The sequence below is a fragment of the Manacus candei genome, unplaced genomic scaffold, assembly GCF_025592945.1.
Source record: "Manacus candei isolate 608988 ecotype Guabito, Panama unplaced genomic scaffold, ASM2559294v1 h1tg000069l, whole genome shotgun sequence".
NCBI lineage: Eukaryota > Metazoa > Chordata > Aves > Passeriformes > Pipridae > Manacus > Manacus candei.
In genome coordinates this window covers 1,561,025-1,581,056 of record NW_026138117.1, presented here as the reverse complement: position 1 = coordinate 1,581,056, position 20,032 = coordinate 1,561,025, and the positions used below count along the sequence as shown (strand labels likewise).

The 20,032-nt window shown below is 40.3% G+C and overlaps 1 protein-coding gene across 2 annotated transcripts in view; it reads right to left on the bottom strand.

Annotated features, from left to right (window-relative positions):
* Positions 1 to 2,551: 2,551 nt before the first annotated feature.
* CYFIP1 (cytoplasmic FMR1 interacting protein 1) overlaps positions 2,552 to 20,032 on the bottom strand; it is a 73,961-nt gene continuing 56,480 nt past the window's right edge. For both annotated transcript variants that reach the window (XM_051806900.1, XM_051806899.1), the window contains exons 24-31: positions 18,649 to 18,792; positions 17,118 to 17,208; positions 9,651 to 9,781; positions 7,290 to 7,362; positions 6,038 to 6,132; positions 4,674 to 4,912; positions 3,641 to 3,788; positions 2,552 to 3,170 (exon numbers count right to left, since the gene is read on the bottom strand). In XM_051806900.1, coding sequence (XP_051662860.1) covers positions 3,006 to 3,170; positions 3,641 to 3,788; positions 4,674 to 4,912; positions 6,038 to 6,132; positions 7,290 to 7,362; positions 9,651 to 9,781; positions 17,118 to 17,208; positions 18,649 to 18,792 — 1,086 coding nt within the window. In that variant the 3' untranslated portion in view covers positions 2,552 to 3,005. The remainder of the gene's footprint in view (positions 3,171 to 3,640; positions 3,789 to 4,673; positions 4,913 to 6,037; positions 6,133 to 7,289; positions 7,363 to 9,650; positions 9,782 to 17,117; positions 17,209 to 18,648; positions 18,793 to 20,032) is intronic.

The following is a 20,032-nucleotide window of genomic DNA, read 5'->3' as shown; positions in this document are numbered from 1 at the left end:
CCAAATCAGATTAACTGGCAGCAACACGAAGGCAGGAGCTTCTACTTTGCTTGGATAGGGAGGCCATGCCATTTTATGCAGGAAGAAGGATTTGAGTCATTAATAGTAGCCAAGAAAAGCAATTCCCCCTTCTGTAAAAGCAGGTTCTGTCTGTGCTGCACCATGCTGCCCTGGCTCTGCAGAGCTGCTCTGTGTTCTTGGTGTTGCAGCTTGAACTAGAATTGCTTGAATAGAATTACTGTTTTGTTTGCAGTAACACAGTTACTGGCTGTAACACTGAGTTTTTCAAAAAGGGCCAGAAAAATTGGAACACAATGTCACTGCTTAAAAAAGGGTTAAGGCAGGTAGGTGGTATTTTAAGTTTGCAAAGGCAGAAAATAAAAATTAGTGATAGAGGTTTTATAAAAACATTTCTACCATGCATATGAAGGTTGGAAATACTTGGAACGGAGACTGCTAGTTACTGCTGGTTGTTGTCAGTTTAAGTGCTACTGTTTAAGAGTATTTAAGATTTTTCCCAGAACAGGAAAAAACCCTCAGTAGTCCCCACCTGTGAAACAAATTCTGCTGCCTTCCTTTGGTGCATGTCTTAACATACAGGAACAGCGACCGTGTCAAACAAGAAAAAGGTTCTTTCAATTCTGGCTGAAGAACAGGATTTGAACTTGCACCTCAGTGTAAGGAACATCACGTCAGCAGCGCTCAGTCAGGGGGAAAAAGTCCCTCCAGTGCTGACACAAGGAAGAGCACAGAAACAGGGAGGGGCAGGGAGGACATGAAACACCAAGGAATTGCTGAACTTGGTTGCCACTTCTAGTATCAAAGCACCAGCCTACCTACAGCAAGAGCAGGTTATTTCACACAGTAGAGTCTGTTACTTTTGTGGTGATGGGCACTTTGGCCTCCACACCCACTGGTTTTGATGAGAACTAATGAAAAATGAAAAAGTTACACAAGTTACACCTTTTATGCACCTTCCTCCATTTTTCCTTTTAGGTAGGAGAAGAAGTTATACCAGGTGAAGAGGATTGAGTTGCTATCAAGTCTAATGCTGCTGAAAATTCCTAGGACTAATGTCTGAATTCTCTTGAACTTTTTAGTGATCAGAAAGTATGTAAAAAGTAGTTTTAAGATGTTAGAGACCAGTCCTCTTACTGCTGAAAGTTAGTTGGTGAGAATTAGAACTTATTTTACTAATATCATGACTAGTTATTTTTATTTTAAAAAGTTCTTAAACATACAGGCTTTATTAATTAACCATCTCTTCACCACAGTGCCAAGCCAAAGCCTCATGTGTGCAAGACATCCCTAAACCAATTATTATCTCAACAAATTAGGAAAGTTGTTTATATACATACATAATTAAAGCCTGAAGCACATGGAAGAATCTGGTTGACCAGAATTCTTCTGAGAACTAAAAATGTTTCTTAAAGCAAACTGTCTGTTCAACACCTTGTACAAGAAATCCTGCAACAAGCTGGTGTAACAAAGCACAAGTGCTTCTTACTTGTGTCTCCCACGCAGTGGGCAGCCTTGTGTGTGCTCTCAAAACAGACACCGCTCCAGAATGGCAGCTCTCAAGCACAGATGTCCTGTGACCGTGGAAACTTGCTTATAGATTGCTTGGCAAATCTCCATCCTCTGTTTAGCTGAGGAAATCTAAGTTAATTTCATTCCTCAGAATCCAATTCCCTGCCACCCCAGTACCTACACACTGCTCACCTCCTGCATACTTCCTCTGTCAGAGGCTCATTTCTACCCATTACTGGACTCAATCCCAGGGCTGTGAAGCATCTGGAAAGAGCTGAGCAGGAGAAAAGATGTGCTGTAACCTAATCATGAACTGGTAAGAGGGAAGGGGGAAGAACAGGTTCTCAAAGGGATGCATTCTTGGTCTCACACTATGGGTAAGAAACACTAACCAAGTAACATCTCCAGATATCCATATCCTGGGTAAAACATGTAATTATCTGTCTGTGTCTGTTCTGGCCATCCTTTACTCATGTTTGGTTTGGGCTGATCCCAACAGCCAGCTGAGGAACTCTGCTAGGACCCTGGAGTAAGCAAGCAGGAGTTACTACTTTTGGCTGAATGAGTTGCTTTAAAATTCAACTTTTACAGTTGTAAAGTTTTACAAACAATTTTACTGATGCAGTGTTTGCATAATACGGCAAGTGTAATTAAACAAATATTTTCCATAAGTAAATCATGATTAACATCATTAGAATTTATGTACTGGGAAAGATTACACCTGATTGCTGTAGTCAGCAATTCCTTATCACTTGTAAAGGTGTCTGAGTACACACTTATGTATCCAACCAAAATATAAACTCTGTTAGAAGCTCTCCTTAGGAAAAAGTAAACAGTCCCCATTCTAATCAATCAAACTACTGCCTTTTGGAAAGATCAGAATACTCTCGGTCACCCCCATGTCAAATAACTTTGAAACAAACACTTTAATTAGTCCATAATAACCTCAGAGAATAGTTTTGCCAACAGGAAAAATAATCAGTAACTGACTACAAAAATTATTCACAAAGCACCAGCAGAGTTTGTTTCGTTGTTTTTTAATTTTTTTTTAATAAAGGCAAATTAAGCAGTTAAGGCTCTAATACAAACAATTATGCATTGATTTCTAAAAATTTTTTTCTACAGAACCCAGTTTTTTATCCTCCACAGACATTATTTTGATAACTTCAGGGAAAAATTATGCCAGTCCAGTCTAAAATGGCCACCTCAGGACAGGAATGCAAAGAGATTTCAAAAATCTTACAGGCTTTTAATCAAAGCGTATAAAATTTTAGTCTAGAAAAATAAGTATGGATTGTATACAGTTACTGTGCTTGGAGACTGGAGAGGACAGTGCACCACTCAGATGGCACAGACATACTGAAAAATGCAGATGAGAGTATTCCTTACAACTGTTGGTGTGGGTTTTGTTTCTTGGGTTTTTTTCTTAAACTTTTAGCCTAAATAGGTGCAAAAAGTATCATCAGGTGGGAAGTCTAGTTGCTGGCAAGGGACTGATGGATAGGTGGCTGGAAGCAGCGCACGTGTTCCACAGGAGTGCTCTCTCCATCGCCGGACTTCAAATACTTATCCAAAATAGCAATTATTTCATCATTTAGAATCTGGAACTTGCGAATTCTCTCAACCATTTTCTTCAAAGGCTGCACACATCAAAAAACCAGACACACAGGAATTAGCTTTGGAGATAAAAAGCCTTAGACAGAAAAGCAGCAAATGCTGTTACCTCACTTCTCTGAGCAATGTTACCAATGTTTCCCTTTCACTGCTAAGCCAATGGAAATCCAAGGCTTGTTTTGGTTTTTGACAGTGCTGCTTTTGGTACAAAGAAGTTCAGTTTACAGCAGCCTTATCATTATCTGAGTGCACACAGATGAGATGGAAGGCATTAAGAAAATCTCACATATGCGGGACATCAGAATTCTACTTGATCAGTCTTCACGCTCCAGTATTGATGCCTTAATCTTTTGTTTTGAAAGTTCTGGTGCCCTCATTTTCAGCAATTCATTCTAAAAGCGATTGCTACATCTACACTGCATTTGACCACAAACAGCTCTGAGTTGTTGCTGTCTTTCTTACTGCAACGAATACAGAACAGATGTTTTCAACTCACCACATTCTTTATAACCTCATCTTTGCCATCGTGCTTTTGGACTTTCAACAGGTGGTAGCAGAAATCCAACACATCGAAGCGACGCTGCTGCCCCAAAAGCACGATGATCATACAGCCAGCCCAGTGTAGGCCATCTCCAAAGCACTGCCTGAAAGAAGAAACACATCACACAGAGCAGGTTTCACCTAAATCTATTTACAGTAAACACTTGGTAATCAGCCATTACGCTGAATAATAAATATGCTAGACATTAATCTAGAAAGCAAAAGCTCTGGTATATTAATTTTCTTTGCAGATATCACAAGTGATTCAAATGGATGCTTAAAAAAAATACCAGAAGCCCCCCTCCACAAATTTTACATAATGTAGAATTACTCCAAAAACTTCTACTCCCCATTAGACTCCTGTGTCATTACATTTCATTTTCAATGGAAACAATGCCTTCCAAGAAAACAAAGTGGGAATTCAACACCACTCTGTTCCTTTAGGCTGGAGGCATGAAAGGAAGCAAATGTCCTATGCTGTTTTCTAATTGCTCAGTGAAAAGTACGTTACAGCTCAACAGTTTTTCAAAATAAGGATATTCTCAAATTCAACAAAACTAAGAACAAACAACAGTTCCTGGTTAACTCATGTTAATCATGTTAAATTCCAAGTGCTCATTCTTGCTTTTAATTCAGAGAATACTTGTTAGAAATAGATGCACAAATGTTCTGCTATTTTATTTAAGCTGAGCATCCATAGGGCTATGAGCCCTATTGAAAGACACGTGCTAGGGCCTGTTTGTCGTGGGATCACTCATTGTACACTGGCAATACTTAAAATAGAGGGCTATTTTCATTAAAGATACAATAGTATCTGTGTTCATGGATTATGAGCCCCTCCCAGTGATGGCCGCACTTTTCCCTGTTTTTGTGCTAAGCTCTTGCAGGCAGGCAGACAAACGCCTCTGTCCAGCCCCACTGCCGCTGACAGGGCGGACAAGCTAAGCACTGTTGCCGCAGGTGAACCGCGGGCAGCTGGCAGTACATACTCCACAGTGAACTCGTGGGTTCCCACAGGGATGCAGTAGACGAACTGCATCGCGCTCCAGAGCCGATGGAATTCCACGCACTCATCCACGTGCATCACCCCATTGCTGGGCAGGGGCCCGCGCCAGATGGGATCATCCAGGAAGGAGCGGATCCTTGTCAGGATAACCTCAAACATGGACAGGCCGCAGCAGAGGCGTTCTTTGGTCAGGAGGTCCCCTTCCCTTGCAATGGCTATTTGCTAAGGTGGAGAGAAACAAAGAGCAAAATCCTTGTAAAAGCCACTTGACCACAAGATCTTAGTTTAAAAAATAAATACATTTTCCATTTTCACTTGGTTTATTCTAGGAGAAATATCTCCTGATCCGAGTGAAGTCAGCGACTGCTAACCTGGGGCTTAGATGAGTGGAAAAAACATTTCACAGAAAATTGTAAAAGCAGACAGGCTTGAAAGTAAGTGACACTAACTGCAGTAATACTAGTCCTGGACTTGTCTCGGGGAAGTTTAAAGAATCTGTGTCTGAATGGAAAGCAAAACCAAAGACTTCTGTGCTCTCCTGCTAGTATGAGCAGTACCTCTTGCCTGTGCTCTCCTACACATCTCCTTTACTGCTGCTGTTCAAGATGGGAAAGCTCAGAAGAGAGCACGAACAGGCTCAGACAAAATCCATAGGGAGGCAATGCTGTTTAGGGCTTGTCCCATCTTGTGCCATCGCACCAAGAACTCTCCTACTGCAACGGCACCTACTGAACTGCAGCACCTATGATGACCAAAGCAGTCTGAAGTTCGCTTCAGACCACTATGTGCTTAGTTTCTACTATTCACATCTCACCCACTTGGAAATTTCTACAGGGAATTAATGCAGCCCTCACACTGAGAGAAAGGGAAATAGCGCTGAAGCTGCAAAGGCACTTAAAAAATGTTCTCTTTGGTCATTGTTTCCAGGAGCACTCAACTCAAATGACAGCTCATTTTCCAAGAGTTTCTAAATGAGTGGCTGAAAGGGTAAAAGAATGTTTTAAAAATATATATACAGGTGCACAAGAAAATGGATTGTTTTTACTGAAATTTGCACAAGTAGCTCCCAGGTTGGACTTTACACTGGGAGGGTATCACATAGCAACATACATGCCAATTAGCATTTTCCCCCAAACGTGTCACCTTCACCCCCATCTCAAATGTTTTAAACTTCTGAGTTTTATATCTGAGTTTTAACAGATTTACTAAATTCATGGATCTAAAAAAAAATCCTATTGTATGAACAAGCTGGATGTGCAGGCTGAAGTTCTGACAGAGCTATCAGGACAGGTTTTCTGGTGCTCAGAGATTTCTTGAATTGCCTCTGACACAAATGAGAGAGATTACCTGGGGTGTGCCAAGTCTTTCAATGAGAGGAACCAAATGTAGTGAAGCATATTTTGATTCCAGTCTCTTCATTTTAGCATCAAGTCTTTCACCCTCTGAAAGAAAATTAAAAAAAAAAAAGAGCACTAATAAATTGCAGTTAATCAAGAAAATTCTTATTTTCACCCAATCTTTATTCAGTGAGGAAGAAAACTCTGTGTGTCATTTTTATAGGTAATTTCAGTTCTAAAGAGTGTGTTAATCTTCAACATGCTTTTAGAAAAATATACATTTATATTTTAAAATGTTACATTACTTGTGCATACAGAAAGGATTTGTAGTAAAATATATTTAATTAACTAAATTCAAGGAAGAATAGGAGGCTCTATTATGCTGCTGCTGACATATTTGACCCCTACTTGTACTAAGACAACTAAATTGTCCTTATGCATAAAATGCTTGTCTCTAGAAGGTAAAGTATAATGAGGATGGAATCTTGTGTATAGCAAGGCTGAAAAAGCAGCTGGCACCCCAACACTGGCAAATAGGAAATGTTCTCTGGCAAATGGGAAAATACCATTTACAATGGTCTGGTTAGTTTTATGCAGAAATGCAAGTAGCTGCTGTGAGCCTGGAAACATTCTCATAGATTTCTAGCTGATGGGATTTCTCCAAGCAGAACAAATCAGCTGCTCTGGCAGCAAGAAATGGAGAAGAAAGGAGACAGAGGAGCAACACAGAAAGAAGAAAAGGGGGGGGGCAGGGGGGGACAACTCACTTTCTGTTTGTGAAAGAGGAGAACAGATACCAAAGGAAGTAATATTGCAAATATTCACTACTGCATACTCAGTTTAGTAAAAAGGATGTGAAAAATCTACTGGGACCAGGAACCATTGATATTTACTTACTTGCTGACAGATTTCCGACACCCCGTGTGATCAAATCTACTCCATCTGACTGACAATCCTATAATCTGAACTGCAGCTTCAGAAAAGCCTCTCACCATATCCACAAAGCAGGATAATACTGCCCTGGGCATCCATCCTGCTTTTCCATATCATGGCATTCCTCTTCTTCCTCTTGTAATTTGCACAGAGCCTTGCCAAAAACCACTTGTTTTTTCAGCCAGGCAAACAGACCTCAATCTGTTACCTTTGTCCTGCAACTATCAGTGGTGTTGTAAAGGGTGTCTGGGGACAGTTACCAAAACTGCAGCAGCAGCAAGGGAAGTGGAAAACATTACCCAAAGAAAGTATTTTCACTTAACCCTTACCTTTGACGTGAACCCTGGGCAGGATATTTTGGAATGGTGCCGCGTGCAACAGGTCGCACACTTCCTCTAGGGACTGGAACAAATAGAAAATGAGAAGCAATTAGGACCAAAGAATCAATCCCCAAACCACACCAGACCCCACAATAGAATTCCAAATGCAGGCCGATGCCATTGTAGAAACACAAGAGGGCAGCCGGCCTCCGTCACCACCGCAGGGAGCCCACTCCCTCCTCATGGATCACTCCAAAAGACGATTTGATTTCATCAGGTTACCCTGAATTCCCAAACAAACTCCAGCAACTCTCCTCCCACCCTCAGCTACCAGTTCATAAAGGGCAGGGTAATTATTAAATAAACTGATGCAGAATAAGTAATTTCATTGGGAAAGTGGCAGACGACTCCTGCGCAGACAAAGAGGGGAAGAAGATGACTCACTGCTTGGTTATTTTTACCAAAGCCACAACCCATTATCCTAGTGGGAGCTTATCGTTGTGGGAGCATCTCCCTGCCAGGCAGGCTGAGACACATAGCAGCAGTGAACCATGTCTTAGGAAGTATTTTACATCTTTAGGGACAGAGAAAAAGGGAAGCAGATGTCTCCTGTTTCTTGGTTGCTGTATGTACGTGCAGAGAAAATGCAGAGATGACCAGAAGCAGATGCATGACTTTGCTAAGACACTCTCCTCATTTTTGAAGCAGAGGCCCTACTAATTTGTAATCCCTCAACACTGATATTAGAAGAGTTGTTCATCAGCTATACTCTCGGCAAGGCCAGGGTACTGGGGCTCATGTGCCTTTTCCAGGTCTAATTCCTTGATGTCAATATCAGGAAAATGCACGTGTTAGGCAGTCAAGATGAACAAGACCCACCCACTAGCAGAGATGTACTCAGAATTACACTTTGCACTGTGGTAAAGTCTAGATTAGTTATGATGGATGACCAGAATGGAAAAAATATAGAATTTCATGACAGGACATTGGGGCATGACTGAGGGCAAAATCAAGAGGAGAGGCAGTGAATACAGGTGTATGACTAGCAAGTGTAACCTAGGCAGTGTCCCAAAGAAGGCACCTCCACGCTGGTGTCACTTTGGTACACCATCAAGCAATCCTCTCAGGAGGGAGTTAGGGCCCTCACCTGCCGGGCCTTTTACCACATACCCACTCAGACTGAATCCAAAGTAATACAGTTTCTCATTCTGTTTCAGTCATGCCATTACTGAATAGAGGTTTGCTGCTTGTCACCTAGCCCTCAAATTACTCTCCCCCATGAGGGAGGGATCCTTCTAACATCACGAGCTGGACTCTGAGGAACAGCATGTCTCCATTACATTATCTAACATCAACAGCTTTAACAGACCCTAGAGAAGTCATCTTCCATGAGGATCTATTTTTGTACAACACCAGGCCCCCATCCAGCCTGCTGAGGAAATGATGTGGCTGGTTGGCAGACAGCAAAGATCTCTTGTGTGATGTCCAACCTCGGCAGCACTGTGAGCCTGCACAGCCTGGGCAGGGTGCCTGTATGCACAGCAGGAGGAGACTCCTCACCCAAGTCTCAACAGCACAAGGTAGATTAAGAAAGGGAAGGTAGCACACCTGTTGCCATTCTGGTCCATTATCAATGCCCACCTTTCTCTCTGTAAGCACCCAAAAGCATTGAAGACAAAGAAATTACAGGGGTGGCCATTTTGTTTGAACAGTAAAAAATAATAATGTGGAAGAAGAGTGGGAAAAGAAAACTAGAGGTAGGAATAAACAGCAACTGTAGCACTGTGCCTTCAGCAGTGGGCAGGTTTGCACAGTGTGAGGTAGAATCAAGATATATCGGAACCAGCTGAAAGACTGGACACATTTCACAGCTTCATTCGCACTGGCACAGATGAAAGTCTGCCAGAGCGGGCACCACTGTCAGCCATCAAAGCAACAAGGGGGATGTCCAAGGATGTCCACATTAACTTTGTGATGACAACAGGAATGGCATGCAGGAAAGGAATATAACAGTACCAGACGCACAACTCACTGACATAAAGAGAGTGTGACTCTCTCTGTTGTGACTGAATGCAGCAGTACTATATGTGATTATAATTTATGGTGAAGATCACAATATTAGATCCTCAGGTACTATACAAGAGGCAATGTCTCTCACCCAGCAAGGTCAGGCATCCCTGCTGTCTCACAGATATGAAAGCCCCTGCAAGATTGTAAGAGATTAGCACAGGGAACTGTTTCTACCCATCTGCACATCAGTAATAGCAAACTCGCAGATTTCAACCTTGTTATTGATGACGTCAGTAACAAAAATATGAGAGTACATTTCGAGAGACAGATGGATTTTAAACTAGCACAGCAGGCACCTACCAGACTCTGTTCAATGAGGAGGCAAAACAGGACAGCATTTCCCACTTCCCGCAAATTCTGGAAGCAAACAGTCTTCAGTTCTGCATATTCAACAATGTCCTTCAATTGATGGTGAAAAAACTCTAAGATACCTGAAATCAAAAGAGAAGCAAAAAAATAAATAAATCTCAGGAACTAGAATGAAATCTAGTGACAGACACACTTGTTACCTCAGGAAAGCAGACAAAGGATACCGGGCAGGTGGATAAGTCACAGGGACCAGGACTAATTTTTCTTTCTGCTTCAAAACCACACTGATTTTCTAACCAATTTGCCTATTCAAAGGTTGCACAAATGTGTGTACATATACTGTATAGAGCAAATCTAACCAAGGGTGCAGGTTTAGAGTTCTATCTCCATGTATCAGCACATGAGATTTTATCTCCAGATGTGCAACCTAGAGGAAACTGAAAGAAGCAGCACTTAAATGCATTAAAAATCAGAGGTTATGAAGTGTTAAGCCAGTAGTGCACTGACCTTTTTAACTGCATACATCATGCAAAATGGAGCCAGTGTAAGAGGTAAGAAAAAAATACCCGGGAGCAGGAAGAGAGACTAGGCTCTTGTCTGCTATTAGTCCTGTTCTAGCCTCTGTTCCCCAACCTGCTGCACCACCTGACATGCTCAATTCACAGCTGCTATTTTCATGGATGACAGGGTCAGCAAGGAGCAGAGAGTTAAAGATACAGGGAATAGGAGTAGTGTCAGGGTATGACTGACAGTGCCACAGGGCCAGAGGTGATCTGCAACCTCACAAAGCAATTAAATACAGAGATCACAAGTAAAGCTCTGCTGGCTTAGATCCTACTGACAAGCATAATCAGAACAATTTCTGTCAAAGTTTTGCCAAAAGCTGATAAAAACCAACTAAAATTATGATTTTCAAAACCACGTAATTTCCACAAACATATATCTTTTCCACCAAACCTCTCCCAAACAACAGTGATACCTAACACACTGGTGGACTTCCAGCTCCTTACCCTCCAGCCCCAGAAAGGCCGTGCAGTCCCTTGGTTAGAGATAAGCCCAGGAAACCATGGGCTCAGCAGCTTCTGCAGAGACCCGACCTAGTTAGCACCACAGAGATTAAAGTGATGTGCAGGATGGGAGAGGAAGAGCAGAGAACTACAGTAGGTCAGACAGCTCTTCAGTTTTTTACAAGTTAATTTTTATCAGCATTTGTCCATCTGTCTGCACAAGCCTGCCCCTTTCAAAAAGCCACCAAAACCCCTCAGCTGATAACAGAAGAAAATGCATCATACAAAGCTTTCCAGTTGAATGCTGCATATGGTAGTTCATTTCCATTACACTGAATTAAGTCAGATAAATCTCCACCCAATTGCATCTAAAGCAATTGAAAGACAAGGAAAGAGAACACAGATGCCCTTCACCACCTTCCCATGTGCTTCTTCAACACAAATGATGAACACTTCTCATGCAGGAGATTAGACTTTGATATCTACCCAGTAAGGCAACAGCTGAGCAGAGCACACAAATATAAAATACAGCCTGCATCCTATCTATTCCAAGGAAATCCCTCAAATTCAGCAGAGGAAATTGAAAACATACAGTGAGGGAGAGAACCATGTAGCTAACTCCCACACTTCTACAGAAAGTCTTATGTGATCAAAATTAGTAACACGAAACATCAGTAAAGTACATGACGAGGTGATGCAGGGCTGGCTCTGTTACATCTCAAAGAAGTGTTTGTCAATAGAAAATTAGCAGTAAATGAGTGTTCCCACATATATTCAGTGAAGATAAATTTCAGACCTAACTTTAGTACTCTGGTGACTTGACAGAAAAACAGATCTGAAAAACTAATGGAGAAAGGTCAGATGTAGCAAGTGCTTGATGAACTTAATTTATTCAAAAAAACCACATTTACATCTAGCTAAAAAGCAAACAAGTCATGCCAGCACATCACCAACTCTCTCCTCCCCATAACACAGGGAGGGACTGTGTAATGAAAAAGCTCTGGAAAAGGTTGTCAGTGTTCTTTCAACGCTGCGGAATACAGGCCAGTCACAATTGCCGGGTGTATGAGGAGCAGTGAACACTTGTGTTTGTCATTTAAATACACCTGCCCACCATGGCAATGGGATGCTAGAGTACTGAGTACTGGGACTCCTGTTTTAAAGATGAAGTTGAAAAGGCAGGAAACTTCTCACAAAAAATTTTTCGATGCCAGGAAAACCATGCAAAGTTAGGGAAGCTATACCAAAAGTGTACAGCGTGTTCTAGTTACACTAGTATTTCCTTTGTATTTGCTCATGAAAGGGTTTCCACAATTAGAAAGAAAGATCTTCTGAGGATCAACTGCAGAAGTCAAGTCAAATACTATCCTTATACCAAGATGTTTTGGAAACAAAAGTCTATTGTGTTATCCTGAACTTACGTCTGTGCCACAAAGAAAATCAAACTAGAACACCTACCAATGCTTCTGGTCTTAGTATTTGCGTCACGTACACAGAGATTGATGATGGATGAACAGAAGTGCTGGAAGACTCCCTGAAACACAGTGAGTAGACTTCTCCACAGGGTTACCATGGCAAGAAAGCACTATCTCAGCAAACAGGACATTGGTGACATGGACAGTCATGGAGATGTTTTTCCTTTTAGCTTGTATGGTGAGTGGAGAGCAACTTGGTGAGAAACAGAAGCTGAGCAGAACAGCGAGGACAATTCTGCTACCACAACATGGAAACAATCATTGGTCATGACAAGGATGGAAAAGGGTAGGGTTTTCAGATTCCACTCAATTCCCTGTCCAGCCTGTGGATTTTGTGGGGAGTTTCAGAAAAAGATTGATGTCTGGAAAGACGATGAGAAATTTTTTTCATGGGCAGTGAAATTCTGAGAATAACCTGTGTCACCTACAGCAAATATAAAGAAGCAGGATGGCACAGAGAGAAACCAGGAACAGCAAAAAGAAACTCATATTGAAAGTGTGACTGACACCAAAGTGAGCCATTAAGTCCACCCAAAAGCAGCAAGATAGTAGAAGTCAGAGAGGCTTGAGGTTCATACCATAAAAATTACATATTCTCTTTTACAGCCAGTCCAGGTGGCAGAGCTCCTCTCAAAATCCTTAGCAAAGTTCCTTATTTCTTCACCCAAAGCCCTAGTCTCTATATACAGATATACAAATATGCACACCCACACAGATGCATTCATGAACAAATTGTGACATTATTTTGAAAAGCTGACAGCCAGTATTTAGCATGCATTTAGCATTGTTTCAAATGCTGCCATTATCTGTGTACTACTTCCCTTTAGATCAAGGGCTTGATTTACCAGCAAGACAGAAAAAAGTTTACAGAGCTACATAGGCTATTTTTGATGAAAGCACAATCTGCTCCCCAGTGGAGTCCTGTGGCAGAAATACGTCATCATGTCTTCATTAATGTTCAAGCAATGGCATTCCCAATTACACTTCTGTGTACAGTACACAGAATTGTATTTTTATGAAATACTATGCATGCCTACAGAAGCCCTGGAAAAAGAACAAGTGTCTTAGGAAAGTTAATTTCACTTAACTGCATGTAACCTTCCTCCTTCCCCTAAGGTGCAATCATAAGTTACTGAGTTATTTATATAGACACCGAATTTTGCAAAGCAAATGAATCAAGGTTTTTGCTTCTCCTCTCCAAGAAAGCAATTTTAATTAAATCCCTCTATTCCTACAGATGGGGTGACATTAGGTGTCATAATAATTGATCTTATAATCCCAGTTTCTGATTTACACAGATCTCAACAGAAGCAAAGACTGCTGATATAAAATAGATCCAGTAAAGTACAGAAGATTAGTAAAGGATTAGCTTCCTTCTCTGCTTCCAAAATCCTATCCAAACAGCACTCAAACTGCAGATGCCAAGTTTCAGCTGTGCTGTCTGTACACTAATTCATTTAGGAAGTTTGAGCAAATCAACACATGCAACACAAAGCTGGTTGGAGTCCTTCACTTTGGTCACCTTTAATTTCTCAGTTCACACCTACAGACTGAAATCAAACATGTTCCAGAGCTTGAACAATTCTGGTACCTAAAAGATTAGGACAAAAATGAGCTGCTAATTTCTGACTAATGACAAGTGAACTGAATTTCTGACTAAAAACAAACCGGATCTTTAATATAATTGTTGGTCTAGTGTGTTTTGGGTTATTTTCTGCAAAGAACTGACTTGACTATTATGAAATAAAATCTAATAATCTGCAATAGCAAAACTGCTCCCAAGAAATCAGGTGCTATAATGACCCTTAGTCTATGTTCACTTTCATACATTTCAATACACTCATACTTTTCAATACTAGCTCCAAATACTTCTTTGGTTCACAAGAGACATCATTAACTCTGCATATCACTGGTCCTGCCATTCCTTGGCATAGAAATATTCATAAGGTTTAAGCACTTCCATGTATCCAGGAATTGTGACCATGGAGCCTGTGCACTGTGTTTATTTTGCTAGAAAGAAATACCCCATTGTTCTGCATATTTAACCAGTCCTTACTGCCCTTTTGCAATCAACCAGGTGATTTAGGTCTTTCAAATAGTTTGTGATGGTCTCACAAATCCTTCTCCAATGGACAGATTTCAGAAAGACCTATAAATACATTCCCTTCATCCAGTGAGCACTTAAGCCATTGTGCCTCAACTTATTCTCCTACTTGTCTGAGTTTGATCAAAAACCTGGGATAACAGGAAGCATTACTTAACCCTTCTGCTACGCCCCAAGTGATGCTTCCCCAGCAGCCTTCAGCCACTACTGGTCTCCCCCATGCTTCCCAGTGCAGGCTTGCTCCAGTTCCTATTACAGTCTGACCTGAAATATTCTAGAAAAAGAAGCCATGGAAGACTGCTTTTTTGCCAGACTGCTGTGCTGAAGCAGCTCACAAGGTGTTGCCAGCTGTACAATCAGCCCAGGCGAGATGGGAACACAGCAGCCAGCAGCACAGGGCATTGGGAGACTTCCCCAAATTGTGGTGTTAACACATGGGATTTCAAGAGATCATGGTCTGGGGTAACAAGTGTTTTGTCCTGCACCAGCTTGAGTGTTTTGTTTCTTTGGTCTGGTTTTGTGTGGTTTTTTGGTTTGGTTTTGTTGGGGCTTTTTTGAAGAATACGGAAATACTATACTTACGAAAAAATACACAATTAGGCTACTTTCTCTTCAAGTTTATGTCTTGCTAAACTCATCAGTTTTTAAAAAAACTTTCTTTTGGAGGGGTAGTATACCAGTGACAAAAGCCTCATCTCACAGCAGAGATGACAAATTACTTTCCTCATGGTATTCAACAACACTTCAGAGCGGCACGATACTCATTCATCAAAAGCAGGAATGCCATATTCAAATACTCAAAAATAGCAGAAGAAAATGTTACCTCCAAGATGAAATTTCAAGTTTAAACTCTTATAAGGCAAATACTCCTTTAAGAGCTTCAGCAACTTTAAAAGGTCCCTTTAAAAATCTTTATGCTTAATGTATTTTTAGACAAATATTTTTATGACTACAAGATGAGCAAGTTCCCCACTGCTTTAGACTGTTCCTATGGAAACAAACCCATTGGCAAAGAGGAGTCCTGAACAACTCTGATGCCACTGTCTGTACTCTGCTCCTTTTAGCAGGAATAAACCATCATTTAGAAATCCACAAGTCTAGAAGGCTGATTATGTATGGCTCAAGGAACTGCAATCAGCAGAGACCAAACAAAGCTCTCCAAATAAAAAGTCCAAAGTGTATGAAAGAGCCAGAGGTTTATTTACTGAGCATACTTAAATCGCTTTGCTTGTGGAGAATGGACTCAGGAAATTAATCTGAATTGATAAATGCATGTTATATCAAGAGAGATGAGAATCTACATATTTAATCTAGGGATTGGAATCACAGTTCTGGTCTGTGTATGTAGGTAGTGCCAGTTAAGTGATTGAATGATTTGTTATAAAAAAACAGAAGCAGCACACAGATATATCCCATAGCACTCAGGCTTACTACTACAACCAGTAATTTCTGAGAAAGCTTCTGGAGGCAGAGGAGAGAACAGTCAACAGTTGGCATGTATTGGCTTGCATTTTCTGTGGCAAAACACATCAACAAGGTGTGGCAAAGACTGCTACAGAGGAGAATTTAGCACAGAAAGGTGAGGACAGTGACTGAAATCAAGCACACTTTGAGCCCCCCCTTCTACAATCTGGCAGTTCCTCTCCAGATATCAGATGAGGGCTAAAATTTACAGCACATCCTCATCACAGAGAACATTTTGCTTTATGAGTCAGAGCTGTTCCAAGGACAGACAGCTCCATGATGGGTAGGTGTCAGAGAGCACAATGAATGCAATGCTCCCGTGATGTGAGAGAGGGATAGAGGGGCCCTGAGCTTCCACAAGTCTTTTCTGTCTGGTGTCTTTGAGAGGAAAGGGAGAATTGGCAAGACAGTGTGATAAAGGTTTCTTTGAGGTAAGACTTTAATGAATGGATAAAAGCCTCAGATACATTATTTTTATATTGCTAACTACCATGATTCATCCATTTCTATGCTCTAGGGAGAAAAATAGGAAGGAAACACTTAGTAAGGCCTCAGTTTCATTTAATATTGGTAATGAACGTCAAGAAAACTGTGGGAAGCAGAAAAAAACCAACCTCATTCCAGTTGGAGTGGCATTTAATAAAACTAAGCAACTCTGGAAAAATAAACTCAGGAGGTGGGTGGCACATGGAAGGACTAATTTGTGTTAATTAGAAGTTGTGGAGGAGGAATATTTTGAAGGGGGGAAGCAGATTCAAAATTTCAGTGAACAATGTGATAAATACTAATTAGCCAATTATTTCTCCGTAGTGGCAAGCGGCTTTCAAAGCCATTTCTTCTCCTGCAACTGTCACTCCTCCTGTTGAGCAGCTAAGATGCACCCCACACAAGCCTCAGACATAACTATTCTGGCAGGACCAGTTTGCCTCTCAGCAGTATCACTCCTTTTATCTGACATTTGATAAGGGCAAAGGAAGAGGGAATAGAGGCTGTTCCAGAGAATCAAGGTTATCTAAATCAGACATTTAAAAAGAAAAAATGTGAGAGGCTAACTTGCAGAGGAGAAGCTCAACACACTTATGAGAAAGACTAGAAATACAAACTATTGTGAACATCCCAGCTCAAGATCAATTATATCTTAAGACTGTCTATATACAGATTGCCATCCTTCTGCCCTATGCACAGAAGACTTTAAACTTTATTATGTAATTTCAGAAAGCCCAGCATTCAATGATTCATGTTGCGGGAATAAACAAAATAAAACAAAACACCAAAGCCTAACACAGACTAACTGCTGATTGTCAGGAGACAAAAGAGGAAGGGAAAGACAGATATATACAAGATCTAGAAGACAGTGGTTAGTATCATCTTATTAAGGCTGCTGTGATAACACCAAACATGAACTAACCTGGAGAGCCGTACTCATGTCTTGGTAACCTACAGATCTTAGGCATCACTTCCATTAGGGTCTTGACATACTGAAGAATTGTCCCTTGTAACTAAGAGAAAACAAATGTATGCAAACATGTCAGTGTTATTGAACGAAGAAACTTTACAAGGAATTGCATTCAAACTACACATGAATTAAAGCAGTTTTAAAAATCTTGCATTTAATTCCACCAGTCATCATATTCAAAAAGGCAAGATGAAAACATGCTCTTGTCTTGCACACTGTCTCTACTGTCCAACTAACTTTTAGGTTTTTGGTAAAAAGGTTACATTTGAATACTTTCAAAACTATTCAAAAAGCATTTGAATATTTTCAAAAGCAACAAGAGAGAAAAGCTGATGATCAGATATGACTGTAACTGCCCAAACTGGCTCTTCTGAGTTCCCAGCCTACAGTCAAGTCTGTCTTCCTCCCACTAGATACCTATCTCTTATCTATCTCCCTACATCTGAGCATCTGCATCAGGCATTGGCAGGATACCTTCCCCCAGGCCTTTTAACTTTCTTAGTAAATGACTAAGTGTTCAATGCCACCTTTAATGAATTGAGAAGATTTACCACTACGTTATTAAAAAAAAAATCCCCCACAAAACACAACAAACCAACACTCAACACCCAAACCCTAAAAAATATATGTGATTTCCTCTTTCCTTGAAGATTAGACTACAGCACTTCTTCAAGCATCCTACAGCCTTTCTAGAACACCAAAAATGTAATTAGAACATTTTGGGAATTACTGTAAACAAACTGCCAAATGTGTCAAGTGCCTGAAGTGTGATTATGAATGCCACAGTTTTCCCCAGCCGGATTTTTTGGCAGGAAGCTTCTTACAAGCAACAGGGACAGGGCAGAAAAGACAATTTCTTTGGCTTAAATTAACTGCAGTACATTATGGCTGTATATATAGATACTAATAATATAGCAAACAGTCAGTCCCTCAACCTCCTCCTAGTTACAGAAAAGGTCCTTTCCAATACAGGGTACCCAGGCTGTATGGGTAACATCTTCAACATCTGGTCCAAGCACCACTGCTAGGTCAAACATGGAGATCAAACCTGGCTTGTTATTAAGGAGTCATCTACTAATGATGTCCTTAGTGACAGCCCTGAAGTTAGGCTCAAGGCAGAAAGCACACTCCAGCTGTTGTCAAAAACATATCAAGAAAGAAAATTTACAGTATGGTCTTTAAGTTGAAATCAACTAATTTGAAACATTCACACTTTTCCAGAGTCCACTTAGGCCCTAACATCATAGGTCTCCACAAATTAAATTAATGTCTAATGAAGAATCTCAGGTTTTCAAAACACTGCTCAGGGTACCAAGGTATATCTATTGCTTGCACAAGACTGTCAAGTCCAGTTTATATTGAACCTCAATGGAAGTTATTTTAATTATTTTTATCCAAGATCTTATTTTCACTTTGTTTTCCCTGAGACATTTCCTACCAGAAACCCTTTGGAATAGCAGAAAATTAAAGACAATTAGCATACCAGGCTCTTGACAACTTTCAGCAATTCCTCCATCACCACAGCAATGCCCTGATATCCAAGAAGTCTACAGATGACTTTAAAGTGAGGGGGGCCAACAAAATTCCTGTAGTTGCTGTAGATGCTGGAATATGCCAGATTCAATGCCTAAAATGAGAGAACACATATGATTAATGGAAACTTTGTCTGCTTGTATCTTTATACTAATATAATTTAAACAGTGTTTTAAAGTATAATAAAACTAAAATAACATTGTATCCCACTGTCACTCTGGAAAGTTTAATTACAGAGTTTCCCTTTTATAAGGCAGGAACTTCAACCAAAATCTCTGTATTAGCAAGACAAAGTTGTAAACACTTTTTTTTCCCCACCAGATATCTTCCATTTACCATTTATAAAGCCATGAACATCTCCTCTTTTGTATTTTTTTATTTACATGAGTATAAAAGGTTTAAGAGTAGTCAAAGTCAACGTTCAGATCCCTGAATTTAAAGTACAGCTTTTATTCCTATATCATCCATTTTATGCACAAAACATCTTGAAAGAAGTCACTTCAATTTTCTGTTTTAAGTCACTGAGTACTCACCTCCAAGAAAAAGCCTTCTGCAGTTACTGCTCTCTGCAACTAATTAATAAGGATCTTTCTTCTTCAAACCCCTTAGCTGTACACAAGATCAAAGCAAATCTAAGTTTGGGATGTAACCTCATGGAAATTCTTCAAGAGCTGTATAAATAGGACAAGGTGCTTTGCCATATTATCATTTATTTCTATGAAAGTGAACACAACTGTACAGACTGGTGCTGTATGGGGATTTAAGAACTGTTTGCTGAAGCCACAGATCAGATAACTTGACATCTTCCATTTCTGCAACTGAGTTGTTCTCCTAATATCCTGAAATTCAATTTTAAGAGGGAATTCTGCTCTTTCTTTCTCCTTTCTTACAGAAGGCACTGTCATGTTTCCTTTTATTTTCTGCAGTTTCATTCTCTCTAATACATACATGGAAAACAGCATACTATTAGACTTTTAACTTCACACACAGCTGTTACAGAAAATTTTCCAGGGAGAACATTCCCTTCAATACAGATCCTGCCCTAATTACCTATGCAAGTCAACACCAGATACTGGAATTCAAGTAATGAAATTCTACCAAGCTCCTGAAGGATTTTAGTCTCATAACAGAAAAAGACTTAAAAACCATCTTTAGAAGCAATCAGGATCGAAAATGCGTATTTTTATTTTTGTTATAAATCTCTATATAAACACTAGTTTCCAACTGTGGTCTTAGAAATTTAAAAATTGCATTCTAGATGCAAACTAAAACAGACACTTGAATAAGTATTAGAATCCTAATACATAGCAGAGTCCTGCTATTACATCAAAGCT